Here is a 19,329-nt window from a genome sequence, read left to right as displayed (position 1 = left end):
AAAGCAGTTTCAATCATAGGATTGAACAAGTACATGAAGGAAAAACATTGCAGGGCTACAGGGAAAATGCAAGGGAGTAGGACTAGCTGAAGTGTTCTTGGAGAGCCAGCTGAGTGGTTACAGCACAGGAGGCCAATGTATGATTGTTGCATAGCCTAGTGCAATACTTGTGCTGCAAACAAGTTACGGTAAATGGAAAATAAGCAACCACTAATTGCAAGGAGACAAAACCCAGTCCAATATTGAACAGTTTATTTACAGTTGATAACATTTCACATCAAGAGCCCAGGTCTCAGCCTGTACAAAGCCATCATTCTATGTAGGACAGAGTCTCACACATATTGTATAAACAAGAGTTCTGATCAGAAGCTTCAGTCACTCTCCCCCAAGGTGTGCTTGTCAAACAGGTACTCTCCCAGGCCATTCTCAGGGGCTCCCAGTCTCTTCAGGTTGGTGATGTGATCTCCAAGCTTCTTGATCATCTTCACTTGTTCATCCAAGTAGTGGGTCTCCAGGAAGTCACACAACTGAAGGAGAAACAGAAAGGAGTTATGGCCAGTAGCAGATATCAAGGAACATTGGAGCTTACTGCTTGAGAGTTGGGATTTTAGTCCTCTTGGACTCGAGGATAGTTAAGTGGTGCAATTGAAATTGATGGAATTACTGCATCATTTAGATGAAAACTTGCTTTACAAAAATGTTCTGGGATCAGACACTTACAAAATCTTCCCTGAAATAGACCCAACACAAAGCTACTGGGCAGATATCTTTTTAAATTAAGTTCAAGGACAGCAACTTAACCAAAAGCCCACATTGAAGCATTGGGAAACTTACATGAGGGTCAGTGCTCCCAGTGGAGTGTTTGTGCAGATCCAGCAGACTCTGGTTCACATTCTTCTCCATCTGCAGAGCTCTCTGCATGGCCTCCAGACCATTGCTCCACTCATCCTGCTCTGGTTTCTGAAGAGGAAAGTCAGATTAAACTATGTTTTTTTTTGTCTTTAGATGCTCTGATAATGACTCCATGAGGCAATGTATTGTACTTTAACTGTAGTGAACTTAGTTCATTTAATGTGTCATATCTTACATTATTATATATAACTGTATCCTAACATACTATACATGACTGATAAGATATGACCTGTAACCACCAGCATACCTTACCACCAGGTGTGCACTTGCAAGAGACAGGTATACAAGGACAGGTCTCAGGCAAGTGCAGCATTCCAGAGCTGTGAAATAAAGGTACAGGTCCAGAGTGACCTTGACTTCACTCCATGCTTTGTGAGAATCTGTACTGAGGGGACAGGACTTTAGTGGCGACAAGTTACGGGATTACAGAATGGCAAACAACGGATCAGATGAAAAGTACAATGCTGGAGACAATTGGGAGGGATTTATAGAAAGGCTCCAGCAAAGCTTTGTAACAAAAGACTGGTTAGGAGACGACAAAGCAGACAAGAGAAGAGCTCATCTCTTGACCAGCTGTGGCTTGAAAACATACGCTTTAATGAAGGATCTGCTGGCACCCAAGTCATTTGAAGAATTGAGCACACTGGTAAGAGACGACCTGAAGCTGGCGAGTAGCCGACACATGTTCTACAACTACAGACGCTGTGTGGGCCAGAGCATACCCAACTTTATGGCAGAACTTGAGGTTGGCTAGTCTGGGAGTTCTCCGATGAACTGAGGAGAGAAATGCCGAGAGACTTTTCATTGAAGGAATAGGCCAAGCAGGCATATTCCGAAAGCTCAGAGACCAAGAACTTGACCTTAGAGGCAGCAGCACTGGTTGCAGACATTCTTGGTGGGAGAAGAAGAAACAAGGTTGATTTACAATGCAGGTACGACAACTAACAAAATATCAGAACAAGTAGTTCACAGCATTAAACAAGCTGCTCCCCCACAGACCAAACTGGGAGAACAGGCTCTCGACAGCAGGCAGTGGTACCAGAAGCCATCAAGGGCCACAGAAAAGGACATTCACACATCAACCCACAATGCGAGCAATCAACTACAAACTGAGAGAAGCTCGAGAGATCAGCCAGACACAGCTCATTCTTTGGGAACAATGGAAGCGGTCTGTGCTGGAGGTGTGGGGATGGGCACTCATCAAGGGGGTGTCAATTTCTGCAGGCTGTTTGCAGGAACTGTGAATATACAGGGCATTTCACCCACCTATGCAAAAAACAGCTCGGCTGGTATACAAATCGGATGGGTCGGAAAGCGGACCAGAAGACGGTGGGGATAGTATCCGGGACACCGATGTACAGCGGGTCAACATGATCAATGGCCGCTGCTCCTACAACAGGACACCACCTATAAATGATGAGGGTCTGACTCAATGGGATACCCATCAACATGGAGCTGGATACAGGAGCGAGTCAATCTCTCATGGGCCCTCAACAATTTGAACAACTGTGGCCGCATAAAAGACAGATCAAAACTCAAGGGTCAACACCCAACTAAAGACCTATACCAAAAGAAATCGTACTAGTCCTCAGCAGCGCCATGCTCTCTGTCACACACAAAGGGACAGTGAACAGACTTCCCCTGTGGATTGTCCCCAGAGACCCCCCAGCACTGCTGGGGAGAAGCTGGCTGGCAAAACTAAGCTGGAAATGGGATGATGTCCATGCTATGTCATTAGATGGACGGACCTCCTGCTCAATAGTTATAAAGCAATTTGAACATCTTTCAGCCAGGTGTGGGCACTTTCAAAGGGGCCAAAGTCAAAATCTACATCACAGGATGCTCAACCGGTCCATCACAAGGCCAGAGCTGTATCCTGTGTGATGAGGGAAAAGATTGAACACAAACTAGACAGGCTTCTGCAGGAAGCCATTATATCACCTGTGGAATTTAGCGTCTGGGCAAGTCCCATCGTCCCAGTCATGAAGTCTGATGGATCCGTACGAATCTGTGGGGACTACAAATCTACCATAAACAGAGTCTCCCTACAGGACCAGTACCCACTGCCCAGAGTGGAGGACTTATTTGCCACATTGGCTGCAGGTAAACTTCTCAAAACTAGACCTCACATCTGTGTATATGACGCAAGAATTGACCAAAGAATCCAAGCTACTCACCATCAACTAACAGAGGCCTTTTCATGTACAATCGACGCCCATTCAGCATCAGGTCGGCAGCTGCCATATTCCAGTGCAACATGGAGTCTACTCAAATCCATCCCGGGGACGGTTGTATTGCAAGACGACATACTTATCACGGGCAGGGCCACCGACTCCCATCTCCATAATTTGGAGGAAGTACGAAAGCGGTTGGATCAGGTCTGCCTATGAGTCAAGAAATCAAAGTGCCTGTTCCTCGCACCAGTGGTTGAATTTTTGGGCAGAAGGTTTGCCACTGATGGAATCTGCCCAACAGTGTCCAAAACAGAAGCAATTCGCCTGGCACCCAGGCCCCAGAACTGCACGCCTTTCTCAGGCTACTCAATTATTTTGGGAACTTTATGCAGAACTTGAGCACGCTGCTGGAGCTTCTCCATGTGCTACTCAGGAAGGGGTGTGATTGGTTTTGGGGGTGGCAGGGACGTGCCTTCAATAAAGGCACACAACCTTCTGTGTTCCAACAGTGTTTTGAATCTTTGATCCATTTAAAAAGCTAGTTCTCACATGCGATGAGTCAGCGTATGGGGTCGGGTGCATTTTGCAACATGTCAATAGTGCGGGCAAATTACAACCCATAGCTTATGCCTCCAGGTCACTTTCGCGTGCGGAGCGCGGGTACAGAATGGTAGAGAAGGAGGCGCTCGCGTGCGTGTACAGTGTCAAAAAGATGCACCTATACCTTTTCGGAGCCAAGTTCGTGTTAGAAACTGACCACAAGCCCCTCACATCCAAGAGCAAGGCAATAAACGCTAACGCCCTAGTGAGAATTCAACAGTGGGCACTCATGCTGGCGTCCTATGACTATACCATAAGGCACACAGACAACTGTGCCGACGCGATCAGCAGGCTACCCCTGGCGACCACGGAAGGGTCTGATGACTAGGACTAAGATAGTCATGGCAATCAATGCCTTGGAGTCCACAGGTTCGCCAATGACGGCTCGCCAAATCAGAGCCTGGACGGCCAGCGACCCCACGCTATCCTTCGTAAGAAGATGTGTCCTAACTGGTGACTGGCTCGCGATGACTGCCCCGAGGAATTAAACCCTTTCACAGGCGCATGCATGAGCTATCACTACAAGCAGACTACCTGATGTGGGGCAGCCGAGTAGACATGCCTCTGCGAGGCAGAGAGGCATTTGTCTGGGAGCTCCACTGCGAGCACCCGGGGATCATTATGAAGGCCATAGCCAGATCCCACATCTGGTGGCCTGGTGTTGACGCAGACTTGGAGCTCTGCGTACGAAGGTGCACCATTTGTGCCCAGCTCAGCAATGCCCCCAGGGAGGGTCTCCTGAGCCCCTGGGCCCTGGCCTACCAAACTGTGGTCGTGGGTGCACATCGACTATGCAGGCCCATTCATGGCCAAAATGTTCCTCGTAGTTGTAGATGCATTTTCAAAAAGTAGATCGAGTGCACTATTTTTAAACACGTGCACAACCTCCACCACTGGAGAACCTTGCAACTACGTTTGCAATGCACGGAATCCCTGACATATTGGTCAGTGACAATGGTCCGTGCTTCACCAGCACAGAATTCCAAGATTTTTTAATTGACCATGGCATAAATCACATCAAGCCAGCCTCCAACAGCCAGGTGGAGAGAGCAGTGCAAATCATTAAACAAGGCATGCTTAAAATACAAGGTCGCATGCTACAGGATCACCTGTCGCGACTGCTGCTGGCATACAGATCTCGTCCGCACTCATTGACTGGGATCCCCCTGTGCAACTGTTGATGTTAAAGACTTTAAAAACAAGGCACTCATTAATCCTCCCAGACATGCATGGAATCATTGAGGCAAAGCGCCATAAGCTGATTGAGTAGCATGACAGAAATTCGAGGGGGAGATGGAATGAGATAGGGGACAAAGTGTTTGTACTAAACTATGGCAGGGGTCCCAAATGGCTTGCAGGGACAGTAACGGGCAAGGAAGGAAACAGGCTACTGGTAGTACTAATGGACAATGGCAAAACCTGCCAGAGGCATGTAGGCCAAGTCAAAATCAGATTTACCAACAACACTGTGGAACCAGAGGGGCAGACTACAATGTGGAACTCGCATCACAACTGATGGACAGATGGAGAGAACAACCTGAGGAAAGGGCAATCGCAACAGACAGCCCAGGCAAGATACCGGCAACCACACCCAAAGAAAAACAGACACCAAGGCAAACAACTGAACCACAACTCAGACGCTCCATGCGAGAGTGCAGACCACCTGAGACTGAACCTATAAAGACAATAAGACCTTGGGGGGGGGGGGGGGAGGGTGAATATATATAACATACTATACATGACTAATAAGATTGACCTGTAACCACCAGCATACCTTACCACCAGTGATGCACTTGCAAGAGACAGGTATACAAGGACAGGTCTCAGGCAAGTGCAGCATTCCAGAGCTTGAAATAAAGGTGTAGGTCCAGAGTGACCTTGACTTCACTACATGCCTCATGTGAATCTGTACTGAGGGGACAGGACTTTATTTAATGGAACTCTCGGTGGTGAGGATCACACCTGGTGACCTGCCTTCTGTACTGCACCTGGCGCACCTGTACAGGTAACCTGCAAGTCTGACTGCAGTGCCCTCTGGTGGCACATATGTAATAGTACAAACAGTAAAAACACATTTGTAAATAGGACAGTATTGAAGGAAATTAGGGATGAAAAAATGAAATCAGAAGTTTATGTTACCATGAACCAATATGTTAGAATATTGAATTACTGCATTAAGTCAACTAACGGTGTCAAATTTATGAGGTGAACAGCATAGATGTATTTGAGGGGAAGCTAAATAAGTACATGAGGGAAAAAGGATTAGAACGACATGTTGCTGGATAAAGCAAGGTGGGAGGACGACATCTGGAGCCTGATCACCAGCATGGACCAGTTTGTCCAAATTGCTGGTTCCTGTGCTGTAAATTGGAACCAACTCCTTTACAATGTATTGTGAACAATCAGTCTAAGGGGAACCAAACAGAAGGGCCCTCGTTTATGGAGCCAAACCTTGATGTCTGCCAAGATGATTCGGCCTCCACGCCGATTCTGGAATTTCATCAGTTTCTCAGCATGCTCACGTTCCTCATGTGACTGCTCCTTGAAGAACTCAGCAAAGTGACGCAGGGCAACATCATCCCGGTCAAAGTAGAAGGACTGCGGAGGGATCAGAAGAGTAGTTGATTATTGCATGGCAGACCCATCAGCATGGGCACTGTACATGAAGCCAAACTCATTTTTCTTGCTTCAAGAGCTCAGTCTCACTGAACTTGTATGTATATTTATGGAAACTAGAACCTACTCAATTAACCTGGTAAATACATTGGATAATCTCAGCACCAGCCATAGGGAAACCTAACATGAGAAATATGAACAGGAGTGGACCACACAGCTCAGAGCCTGTTCCACCATTTAAGATTATGGCTGATCTGATCATGGACTCATCCCCACATAACCCCTTAGCATTTAAGAAACTGTATTACAGTCTTAAATTTATTCAATGTCTCAGCTTTCCACAGCTCAGGCAGTGAATTCCACAGATTGACACCGCTCAAGATATTTCAGTTCTAAATGGGCAGCCCCTTATTTTAAGATCATGCCCTCTAGTTGTAGTCTCCCCATCAGTGGAAACATCCTCTGTATCTACCCAGTCAAGCCCCCTCAATCATATACACTTCAATAAGTTCACCTCATTCTTCTGAATTCCAAATGAGTAGAGGCACCCACCACACCCCACCCCACTCCGCTCCTGCTGTACTGCGACACTTTGCAATCTTGCTCCATTTCAATAAACATTTGCTCTTTGATTCTTGTTCTGCTAAAGTGCATGACCTCACTTTCCTACAGTCAAATTTTTGCCCACTCACTTAGCCTGCCTATGTCCTTCTGCAGAAGTGTGTTCTCCTCACACATTACTGATACAAAGTTGGGAGGAACAAACTAGGCGACGTAACCGACTTGGAAGGAGGGACAGAATGTAATATAGATTGTAAATAGTTGGGGTCCCAGCACTGATCCTTGCAGCACTCTACTAGATCCAGGTTGCCAACCAGAGAATGAACCATTTATCCTGACTCGGTTCTTTAGCCAATCCTCTATCAATGCTAATATATTACCCCCAAAGCCTGTGAACTTTCATCTTGTGCCGTAATCTTTTGTGGCACCTTCTCAAATACCTTCTGGAGGTCCAAATACAAAACAGCCACTGGTTCACTTTCATCCACCCTGTTCATGACATCCTCAAAGAATTCCAGCAAATTTGTCAAACACGACTTCCCCTCACAAATCCATGCCGACTCTGCCTGATCAAATTTTGCTTTTCCAAATGTCCCTGCGATGTTAATAATGGACTCCAACATTTTCCCTATCAGATATTAGGCTAACTGGTCAAAAGTTTCTTTTATTTCAAAAAAAAAAAGGAAGGGGCATTACATTTGCAGCTTTCCAATCTGCTGGGACCTCCCCAGAATCCAGGTAATTTTGGTAAATTATAACCAATACATCCACAATCCCTGCTTCTCAAGGCCCGAGGATGCAAGCCATCAGGACATAATTGAGCCCAATTATCTTACTGAGTACTACTTCCTCAGGTGATTGTTATTGCATTAAGTACCTCCCCCAGATAGCCCCTTGACTATCCACCATTGGAATGTTGTTACTGTCCTCTACTGTAAAGAGAGATACAAGATATTTGTTCAGATTTTCTGCCATCTCTATGTTGCCCATTACTAATTCCCCAGTCTCATCCTCTTACGTGATTTAGAAACATTTGTAGGCTATGGAAACAGTTGTATCGCTCCACCCAACATTCAGCAAGGCACAATGGACTGAATAACCTCCTGTGCTGCATCACTCGATCACCAATTCAGCTTTGATTGAACATGCTTAAAACTGGAACCTGAATCTTGGCACCCAATATTCATTGTAGCTCTGGAAATTAGGTGAAGGAATTGCCACAAGATTTATACCCTGGTCACCAGTAGCATGCTCCAATAATAATTGTTTATTAACCCAAATACATTTTGTACAGGCTAGTTGAGAGGCAGTAAAAGCAATTGCCTAAACTAGATCTAGTCCCAATGCAGAATTCATATAATAAAAATGAAAAACTAACCGAGTTTTACTGGCTGCATTCATGCCAAGGAACTAGAACTACCACAAGCAGCATTAATTTGACAGTCTACACAAATCAAAGCATTGTAGAGGAGAACCAGAGACCACAGAATAAAAGTTATGAGAACCCCTCAGAATTTGAGGGTGCTTGGTGAAGGTCACAGGGGTTAAGGGAGAGTCCACTGAGCACAGATAATTGATAATTAACTATCTGCTTTATGATTGCAAAAAGTTAGAGGAAAGACAGAAGGATACAAACTGGTCCTGAAAATTAGTGGCGAGAAATACTAGGAACAGGAGGGAAGCAGAAACATTTGTAACACTTGCTTCCCATCCTCCCCGTGGAGGTGAGGGATGGCTGGGAAAGAAAGTGTTTCAGATTTCCACCACACTGGTGGGAAAGAATACTTCCTGACATCCCTCTGAAATGGCCTAGATTTATTTTTATGACATCACCCATTGAACCAGCAAGGTAAGGAAAATCCATGCAGTGATTTAGAATGAGGATACAAATTCTGAATTCCTTGCATTGTGTACAGAATGTATTCCAAATAAACTTCATCAAGCTCAAGATCCCAGGAAAAAAAGAATCAAAATAATCAGATGATACAGCTGCTGCAAGAAACAAAGAGAATTTGTTAATAAATACAAATTAAGATAAATTGTATCATATTATAGCTTTAAAGTGAACTCACTGCATAGATTCAGGGCTGGGGGCAGGTGGGCAGAAAGAGAGAAATAGGTGGGCTGGGTACAGCACAGGATTTCATAAATTCACATTACATAGTCTCCATTGTAAAGTGGCAAAAAATACAAAACTCACCATAGAGAGATAAACATAGGAGGAATAGAGCTCCATGTTGATCTGCTTGTTGACAGCATCCTCAGAGTCCTTGTGGTAATTCTGACGCACTTGAGAAGCCATCTTAATATTTTATTTTTCCAAAGTAAAAACTTTTTAAAAGTACAAAGATAACATTTCACTAATATCAAACTCCAATATTTATACTGAGGGATAATCCAGGGTGTGGCACTCTTGATGATGAGTGACAGTCATCAATACCCAATCAGAAGTTGCATCTTCTCAGAGCACCAATCAAGTAAAGGGAGGAGGGAGATGGACTCCCAGAGCCAATCAGATCTTCGAAGAATGAGCATCATTGGCTGACATCTCAATGAGGATCTCAATTGTCCGAACTTTCCTCAAACACAGTTCAAATATCCAGAGTCACAGGTTTAATTGGATTCTCTATTCTTTGGGCATTTTAATTCAGCTATCGGAAACACTTAAACCATAAGTGCTCCCTTTATAAGGGGGAATAAACTGTCAGATCCACATTATGACAAAACTAGCATAAAAACTTAAAAAATTTACATTATTTCCTTGTATCCACGCTGCGCTCCCCTCCCTCTGGTGCCCTCCGATGACGGAAAGCCTCAAGCATACCGGCAGACACCACATGCTCCCAATCCAGGGATACCCGGGCACGGATATAGCCGCGGAACAAAGGCAGGCAGACAGAGAGAACACCCTATCGACCGTGCTCTGCCTGGACCAGTTAATGGCCACCTTGAAAGGTTCATTGAATCCTCTGTTGTTTGCGATTCAGTGTCTTTTTAAGAGTTCTGGATTGTTCAGTAGTTTGGTCATTTGCAGGTATCTGCGGGTTTGAAGCAACATCCAAACAACTCATTGGATATTTGTCTGATAGACAGAGAAGTCGAGAAAGGGAAGTGAAGTGACAGAAATGGACCATGTGAAGGTGAGTGAAGGGTGGAAATTGGGAACATAGTGAATTAAATGTTCCAGTTTATTGTGAGAGCAGGAAACAGCACCGATATTATCAATGTGCTGGGAAAAGAGGTGAGGGAAGGGCTATGGTGGGATTTAATACAAGGATAAGAATCTTGAATTTGAGGCGCTGTCAGACCGGGAGCCAATGATGGTCCACAAGCACAGGGGTCATGGGTGAGTGGGACTCGGTGTGTGTTAGGATACGGGCAGCAGAGTTTTGGATAAGCTTAAGTTTATGGAGCATGTAAGGCCAGCAGGAGAGCATTGAAAGAGTCAATTCTAGAGATAGAAAGGCACAGATGAGTGTTAACCATTGGCGCAGTTCTGAGCTCAGAGCGAGGAATACCTGCAGCTGAACCCAGCAGCTGACCTCTTCACGCTCGCAGCGTTGAGATTCGAAGAGCTCAACACCCTCCCGGATACACTTTTTCCAACTAGGATGGACTTCGGCCAGGGTCTCCCAGGCATCAGTGGTGCTGTTGCACTTCATCAGAGAGGTTTTGAGGGTGTCCTTGTAACGTTTCCACTGCTCAACTTTGGCTCGTTTGCCATAAAGGAGTTCCACATAGAGCAGTTGCTGAGAGAGTCTCATGTCTGGCATGTTGACGAAGTGGCCTGCCCAGAAAAGTTGATCGCATGTGGTTAGTGCTTCAATGCTGGGGATGTTAGCCTGCGCGAGGACACTGATGTCGGTGCATCTGTCCTCCCAGGGAATTTACAGCATCTTACGGAGGCATCTTTGGTGATATATCTCCAGCGACGAGATGTGCCTTCTGTAAGTCGTCCATGCCTCTGATCCATACAGTAGGGTGGGTATTACTACAGTTCTGTAGAGCGTGAGCTTGGTGGTAGGTTTGAGGGCCTGGTCTTCGAACACTCCTTTCCTCAGGCAGCTGAAGGCTGCACTGGCGCACTGGAGGCGATATTGAATCTCCGCATCGATGTCTGCCTTTGTTGACAGGAGGCACCCACGGTATAGGAAGTGGTCCACATTGTCGAGAGCCACGCCGTGAATCTTGATGTCCGGGGGGCCGTGCTGTGCGGCGAAGACAGGCTGATGGAGGCACTTTCCCTTATGGATGTTAAGTGCAAGGCCCATGATTTCATATGCCTCAGTGACGACATCGACTAAATTCTGGAGTTCAGCCTCAGAATGTGCGCAGACGCAGGCGTCGTCCGCATACTGCAGTTCAACGACAGAGGTTTGGGTGGTCTTGCACTGGTCTGGAGAGGGCATAGGTTAAACTGCTTCCCACTGATTCTGTATATTATTTCCACTCCAGCAGGAAGCTTGTTGACAGTGAGGTGGAGTTGGCAGCGAGGAAGATTGAGAAGAGCTTTGGAGCGATGACGCAACCCTGTTTGACCCCGCTTCGGATGTGGAATGGGTCTGTAACAAATCCGCTGATAAGGATCACGGCATGCATGTCGACGTGGAGCAGGCCAAGGATGTTGACAAACTTTTGTGGGTATCCAAAATGGAGGGAGGACGCTCCATAAACCTTCACGGTCGACAGTCTCAAAGGCCTTTATAAGATCGAAAAATGCCATGTATAAGGGTTGGCGCTGCTCCCTGCATTTTTCCTGCAATTGGCGTGCTGCAAAGATCATGTCCGTTGTTACCCGGAGGGGACGAAATACGCACTGTGACTCTGGGAGGAGCTCCTCGGCCACAGGGAGAACACATTTGAGGTGAACTGAACCACATCCCTGTGCAGCATGGTAAGTTTATTTAGCACCTTGGCTAGACAACACTTGGTATATGGTGCAAAGTTCTGATTTCCATAGAATTATATAGAAAGTTATAATTAAAAATCTAAGAGAGACTTCAAAAGAAACTTCTTTACTCAATGAGTGTTTAGAATGTTTAACTCGCTATCAATAGGAATAGTTGAGACAAAAAGCATAGACGCGTTTAAGGGGAAGCTAGATGAACACCTGCGGGAGGAAGGATTGGAAGGATATGCTGATAGGGTTAAATGAAGTTGGGAGGAGGCTCAGTGTGTGAAGTCAAGTCCTCTCAGTACTTCGCTCTCCATGCTCATGATTGAAAGACTATTAAATTGATCTTTTCTCATTCGGTTCCTCACCTCATCATTGATGTGTTTTACGTTCAAGAAGAACCGCTCACCACTGCAATTTGCCAGGCTGAATGGCCTTTTTCTGTGCTGTAAATTCTATGTAATTCTTAAAACAAGGGCAGCTGTGAAGTTTTTTCACATCGAGTGAGCTGAAGAATTTGTTTTGTCTGAAACATGAAGCCGTCAAACCCATCAGCACGCAAAACCCAACATGACTTTTAGAATTGTGTCTCATCAACGTACGAGTTGTGGTGACATCGAAACTCCAAAAGTGCCATTGAGAGATGCAAAGAATACGGTAACATAGTGGTTATGTTACTGGACGAGTAATTCAGAGGCCTGGACTAATGATCCAAAGTCCCACCACGGCAGCTGGGGAATTGAAATTCAGTTCATGAAATTAAAATCTGGAATGAAAAGCTAGTATCAGTAAATTTGCCCAGGGAGCCATCGGTTTGTCATAGAAACCCACCTGCTTCAATAATGTCCTTCGGGAAGGAAATCTGGCCGATATGACTCCAAACCCAAAGCAATGTGGTTGAGTCGTAACTGCCCTCTGAAATTGCCAAGCAAGCCGATCAGTTGTAAAAACCGCTGCGAGAAACAATAATTAGAATAAAACAGGATGGACAACCCGGCATTGACCTCGGCACCGGCTTCTGACATGACAATGGTACACCCAGCCCAGTCGACACTGCAAAGTCCTCCTCACTAACATCAGGTATCTTGTGCCTAAATGGGGAGAGCTGTCCCACAGGTTAGCCAAGCAACAGCCTGACATAGTCATAATCACAGAATTATACCTTTCAGCGAATGTCCCAGATTCCTCCTTCACCATCCCTGCGTATGTCCTGTCCCACCAGAAGGGCAGACCCACCAGAGGTGGCGGCCCAGTGGTATATAGTCGGGAGGGAGTAGCGGTAGGAGTCCTGAACATTTACGCTGGACCCTATCAAGTCTCATGGGTTCAGGTCAAGCTTGGGAATGGAAACCTCCTGCTGATTTACACCTACCGCCCTCCCTCAGCTGATGAATCAGTACTCCTCAGTGTTGAAGGCCACTTGGAAGAAGCACTGATATTAGCAATAGGCTTCAATGTCCATTACCAAGAGGGGCTCGGCAGCAATGAGCAAGCGGGCTGAGTCCTGAAGGACATAACATCCAGATTGGGCTTCTGATAGATGGTGAGAGAATCAATACAAGGGAAAAACCTACTGATCTTGTCCTCAGCAATCGACCTGTCACAGATTCATCTGTCCATGACAGCATTGGTAGCAGTGACCACCACACAGTCCTTGTGGAGACAAAGTCTTGTCTTCACACTGAGGACACTCTCCTTCGTGGTGAGTGGCTTGACCACAGTGTTAAATGGAATAGATTCAAAACAGATCTAGCAGCTCAAAACTGGTCATCCATGAGGCACTGTGGGTCATCAGCAACTGCAGAATTGTATTGCACCACAATCTGTAAATTCATGGCCACACCTCTAGCCAAGCTGTTCCAGTACAGAGACACTGGCATCTACCCAACAATGTGAAAAACTGCCCTGGTACGTCCTGTCCAGAAAAAGCAGGACAAATCCATTCAGGCCAATTACCGCCCCATCAGTCTACACTCAAACTTCAGCAAAGTGAGGGAAGATTTTGTCGACAATAATCTGCTCACCGATGCCCAATTTGGGTTGTGCCAGGACCACTCGGCTCCTGATCTCATTGCAGCCTTGGTCCAAACATGTACAAAGGAACTGAATTCCAGGTGAGGAGAGAGTGACTGCCTTTCACAGCAAGGCAGCATCTGATGGAGTGCGGCATCAAGTAGCCCTTGTAAAATTGAAGTCAATGCGAATATAGAAAACTCTCGATGAGCTGGACTCATATCTAGAACAAAGGAAGTGGTTGTTGGAGGTCAATCATCTAAGCCCCAGGACATCTCTGCAGGAATACCTCAGGGCAGTGTCCTTGGCCCAGCTATCTTAAGCTGCTTCATCAATGAACTTCCCTCCATCATAAAGGCCAGGAGTGGGAATGTTTGCTGATGATTACACAGTGTTCTGTTCCATTTGCAAGACATCAGAAAATGAAGCAGTCCATGCCCACATGCAGCAAGACCTGGATGACATTCAGTGTGGGGCTGATAATGGGCAAGTAACAATGGCACCACACAAGTGCCAGGCAATGACTATCTGCAATAAGCGAGAGACTAACCACCTGCCCTTAACATTCACTGTCGCTGAATTCCCCAGCATTAACCCCTGGGGGTCATCGCTGATCAGGAACTGAACTCGCCCAGCCGCATAACTACTCTGGTAATAAGAGCAGACCAGAGGCTGGGTATTTTGCAGTGAGTGTCTCACCTCCTGACACCTAACGTCTTTCCAGCATCGACAAGGCACAAGTCAGGTGTGTGGTGGAATACTCTCCACTTGACTGGCTGAGTGCAGCTTCAGCAATCATCAAGAAGCTCGACACCATCCAGGACAAAGCAGGCCGCTTGATTGGCACCCCATCCACCACCTTCCACATTCACTGCTTCCACCACCGGTGCACCATGGCTGCAGTGTGTACCATCGACAAGATGCACTGCAGCAACTCGCCAAGGCTTTTTCAGCAGCGCAAGCCATCCCACGAGCTCTAGCAATTAGAAGGACAAGGGCAGCAGAAGTTTGGGAATACTAATGCCTGCAAGTTCACCTCCACGATACTCACCAACCTGACTTGGAAATATATCACCATTCCTTTTTCGTCACTGCGGCAAAATCCAGGAACTTCCTCCCGAAAAGCACTGTTGGAGTACCTTCACCACAAGACTGCAGCGGTTCCAGAAGATGGCTGACCAGCACCTTCTCAAAGGCAATTAGTGACAGACAATAAATGCTTTCCTTGATCTCAAACATTGCGGGTCTTTATAGCTGTTGCTCACTTCTTTACCCACACAGCTTAACAGAAAGTCCACAGCAGCAGCGGTGCGTTTACTGAGCTACCCGCAGTAATAACTCTGAATGCAAAGAGCATAGATGCATTTAAGGGAAAGCTAGATAAACACAAGGAGAAAGGAATAGAAGGATATGCTAATAGGTCTAGATGAAGTGGGGTGGGACAAGTTTCACATGGAGCATAAACCACAGCATGGCCCAGTTGGCCCAAATGGTCTTTTTCCTGTGCTGTAAATTGTAAGTAATTCTTAAAACACGAGCACCTGTAAAGTTTCACATCGAGTGAGCTGGAGATTTGTTGATACATGAAGCTATCAAACCCATCAGCACGCAAACCCAGGCCGACTCGTGGAACTGTGGCTCATCAATATATGACATTTTGTAACATCGATAGCCAAAAGGCGCTTGAGTGTTGCCAAGACATTAACCTGGAATGTCTGTGCATGGCTATTTAATTGCACTCAACACAGTTCTCAGTTAAATTACTAAAAATAACTTGTAAACACTGGATTATTGGAGCAGCAGTACCATTTGTATCCATTCATAGCCACGGAGGAGAGAAATGGAGATCGAATCCAGGGTGATAGTACCACTGTGAATTTCATTACTAAGAAAAAAAAAAATTGATGGGCTTATAAATTGAGTGCTTCGGCATTGTGGCCAGAAATGGGTTTAACATCTTGTTCCGTTTGCTTTGTGGAATTAAATACATTTACACCTTCCCCAAGTATTAAATGTTTTTGGAGTATCGTTAGTCTTGCAATACCTTATTCATGTGAATGGAGGTTGTGTTGGCAAGTTATTCAACCATTAGGGGAGTAGACAGAAGAGAAGCTCTCCCAGAACGACTAGGGTATCCACACGCAGCACTGAAGCTATGACAGCAAGCTGATGACAGCTGTTGCTTTCGCTCCTCACCCAATTGTAGTGCCCAGAGTTCAGTGTGCTGAGATATTGCTTTTCTGCCTACAAAGCTTAACAGCAAGCCAATAGCAGCAGTGGTGAGTCCCATTACTGAACGACCTGCATAACTGAAGAGGATCTGTTGCAGCGATTGAATACAAACTGCTGTTCGTTCACGAGGCAGATAGATTAAATAGGAAGCTAATCCAGGACTTTTTCTTCATTGGACTGAAATGGTGCAACAATGAATTACTGGCAAATTGGCCCTGAGTTTAGCAGATGTTACATCTTGTTGGATTGATTTGTCATTTGTACAAAGACAGATCATTGGAACAGGTAATTGTATACAGCTTATCAGTCCCAAGCTCCAGACATGCCTTCCTAAACATCTCTGTACCTTATCAATACATACCTCTGACCAGACTTTTGGGCACTGGGCCAATATGCCATGGGACTGTCAGTTGTCCAAACACACCATTGAACATTTTAGATCTTATAACAGGTGCCTGAATGGCCCAGTCAATACATAGACATTACACAAGGCGAAAACACATTTCATAGGACTGAATCCCATATAAATGTTGCACAGGTCAGTGTAATTCTTGTTTGATGGAAACCAACTTGTGTTATTTTTCATTTAAGTAACCACTCAAATTTACAAGGTGACAAAACACAGCCCTATGTTGAACAGTTTATTTACTGTTGTGGGTTTCAGCTCTTTTTGCACAAAGTCACAAGCCTTCATTCCCTACAGTATATGGGCCTGATTATATAAATGCAAGTACTAAACACAATAAGCTTGATCCCAGTCAGTTTAGTCACTCTCCCCCAGAGTGTGCCTGTCAAAAAGGTACACTCCCATGCCATTCTCAGGGGCTCCCAGTCTCTTCAGGTTGGTGATGTGATCTCCAAGCTTCTTGATCATCTTCACTTGTTCATCCAAGTAGTGGGTCTCCAGGAAGTCACACAACTGAAAGAAAAGAGGGAAATGAGTTATGGCCAGTAGCAGATATCAAGGATCAGAGCATCCCCCCTCCAAAGTTAGGATTTTAATTCTCTGAGTGGAGAAGGATCAGGTAGGGCAATTGAAATTGATGTACATTTGCTCTAATGATCCAGTAGCTACTGTACAATGTGAGCTTAGATCCTGGAAACATTGGGACCCATTTATGTCTCAATGTCCACAGTAGGCCAACTTCATGGTCCTCTCCCCCACCCCCTGAAGAACCCAAGAGAGACCACCCTCCCCTTAAAAACAAAGCTATTGGGCATGGAGCACTTTTGAAACAGCTCAAGGATAGCAATATTCCACCACCTCCAAGTTGCCCAGAAACCCACATGAGGAACTTACATGAGGGTCAGTGCTCCCAGTGGAGATTTTGTGCAGATCCAGCAGACTCTGGTTCACATTCTTCTCCATCTGCAGAGCTCTCTGCATTGCATCCAGACCATTGCTCCACTCATCCTGCTCTGGTTTCTGAAGAGGAAAATCACAGGCAGTTCACTTACAATGTACAAACAAAATACAAAAGACAATACAAAGGAAAATAGGATTAAAAAAAGCAATCAGAAATGTGTCACAGGAATATAGAATTACTGAATTCCACTACCACAACCATGGAATCAATTGCTTTAGGAGGTATTTGAATCAATCAGGTCAAAGGGTATCCAGACAGAAGGCCACTAGATAATTGAACCAAACCTTGATGTCAGACAAGATGATCCGTCCTCCACGGCGATTCTGGAATTGCATCAGTTTCTCAGCATGCTCACGTTCCTCATGTGACTGCTCCTTGAAGAACTCAGCAAAGTGACACAGGGCAACATCATCCCGGTCAAAATAGAACGACTGCAGAGAGAAATTAAGACAGCCTATTTAGACCTTGATCTTCATATACAATGCAAGAGTTATTTTTCCACAGAATGAATGAATTCTTAAAAAGATAGACACCATTTGTAAACTAGCAAAATGCCATTGACTTCATCAATTGGAGTTGAGCCTCACCTCCCCATAGCATGATGAAAGTTTTTCCTTTGCTGGTTGAACATATAAAACTAAAGTTCAGGATTATATTTAATGTCCAGTCAAACTAAATTCTACTCCTGGATAAGCAATACCTCCTCTACTGTGTCATTCACACAAGAGTGTGTCAGTCATCAGGTGCATGTGAAAGATCAAGGAGGAGAGATTGAGCAGACTGAGCCTCTATTCTCAAGGTTCGAAGGATGAGAGGTGATGTCATTAGGCATGTACAAAATTCTTACAGGACTTGAAGGATTAGATGCAGGGAGGATGGTTCCCCTTGCTGGAGAGTCAAGAACCAGGGGTCATTGAGGACTGAGATGAGGAGGAATTTCTAAACTCAATGTGATGACTCTGAGCCTCCACAACTCCTGGGGTAGAGAATTCCAGTCAGAGTATATTCAAGAGCAATAGACTTTTGGATAGCAAAGGATATGGGGACAGTGCAGGAGGTGGAGTTGAGGTACAAGATTAGCAATGATCTGAGTGAATGACTGGAGTCAGCCATTGGTTCCTCAAGCCTTCTCCATGTTCTAAATACTACTGCAGAGAGCTCTCTGCAGTGTCCTGGCTAATATTTATCCCTCAACCAACACCACGAAAACAGATGATCTGATCATTATCTCATTTCAGTTTGTGGGAGCATCCTGTGCACTAATTGGCTGCTGCATTTCCCACATAACAGGTAACTACACTTAACTCCTTCATTGGCTACAAAGCACTTTGGATATTCCAAGGTAGTGAAAGGCATTATAGAAATGATTATTCTTCCATTCTAATCAAAGTTTGGACATGGAGTGAGAAAAATCCTCCACTCCAGTAGTTTACACAACAATAGTGCAAGAGATCTCAGCAGTGAGCAGGGCTCCAACAGCAGGATTCTCAGTACATCACCTCCAATTAATGAGAGCACTAATGAGAACCTACCCACATTTCACTCACTGCAGTCCCCCACTGAAACTGAACATTGTTTCAGGTCAACACGCCCCTGACCAGGTTTGTGCTCTTCTGTCACACACTCAGGCAGCAGCTGAGCTGGTTTCCAATATTAAACCTCAATAGAGGGCAGCTGCTGTCAGGAGCAGTCCATGAACTCAACAAGATCCCCTGTATTACACACCTGAAGTTCTCACTGCCCAAAGATTCTGCTCCCCCAGGGAAGGAAGTCCAGAGAAATACAACATAAAGCCAATTCATTGAACTGGAGAATTAACAACTTTTCAGAATGCAGCAACAAGGAATACACAACTCACCATGGAGAGATAAACATAGGAGGAACAGAGCTCCATGTTGATATGCTTGTTGACAGCAGCCTCACAGTCCTTGTGGTAGTTCTGACACACTTGGGAAGCCAT

General features: G+C 45.4%; 2 protein-coding genes across 2 annotated transcripts; both read right to left on the bottom strand.

Moving 5' to 3' along the window:
- Positions 1-371: 371 nt before the first annotated feature.
- LOC139262212 (ferritin heavy chain-like) lies at positions 372-9,165 on the bottom strand. The gene is made up of 4 exons (XM_070877358.1): positions 9,064-9,165; positions 6,138-6,284; positions 835-960; positions 372-527 (listed from the first exon to the last, which is right to left on the bottom strand). The coding sequence occupies exons 1-4, from the start codon at positions 9,163-9,165 to the stop codon at positions 372-374; spliced, it is 531 nt and encodes a 176-aa protein (XP_070733459.1).
- A 7,600-nt stretch (positions 9,166-16,765) lies between these two features.
- LOC139262577 (ferritin, higher subunit-like) lies at positions 16,766-19,329 on the bottom strand. The gene is made up of 4 exons (XM_070877739.1): positions 19,228-19,329; positions 17,654-17,800; positions 17,303-17,428; positions 16,766-16,921 (listed from the first exon to the last, which is right to left on the bottom strand). Exons 1-4 carry the CDS (start codon positions 19,327-19,329, stop codon positions 16,766-16,768), a joined length of 531 nt encoding a protein of 176 aa, XP_070733840.1.

This window comes from Pristiophorus japonicus, chromosome 4 (genome assembly GCF_044704955.1).
Source record: "Pristiophorus japonicus isolate sPriJap1 chromosome 4, sPriJap1.hap1, whole genome shotgun sequence".
Taxonomy (NCBI): Eukaryota; Metazoa; Chordata; class Chondrichthyes; family Pristiophoridae; genus Pristiophorus; species Pristiophorus japonicus.
The sequence above is the reverse complement of the archived record's forward strand: the minus strand, read 5'-3'. Positions and strand labels throughout refer to the sequence as shown.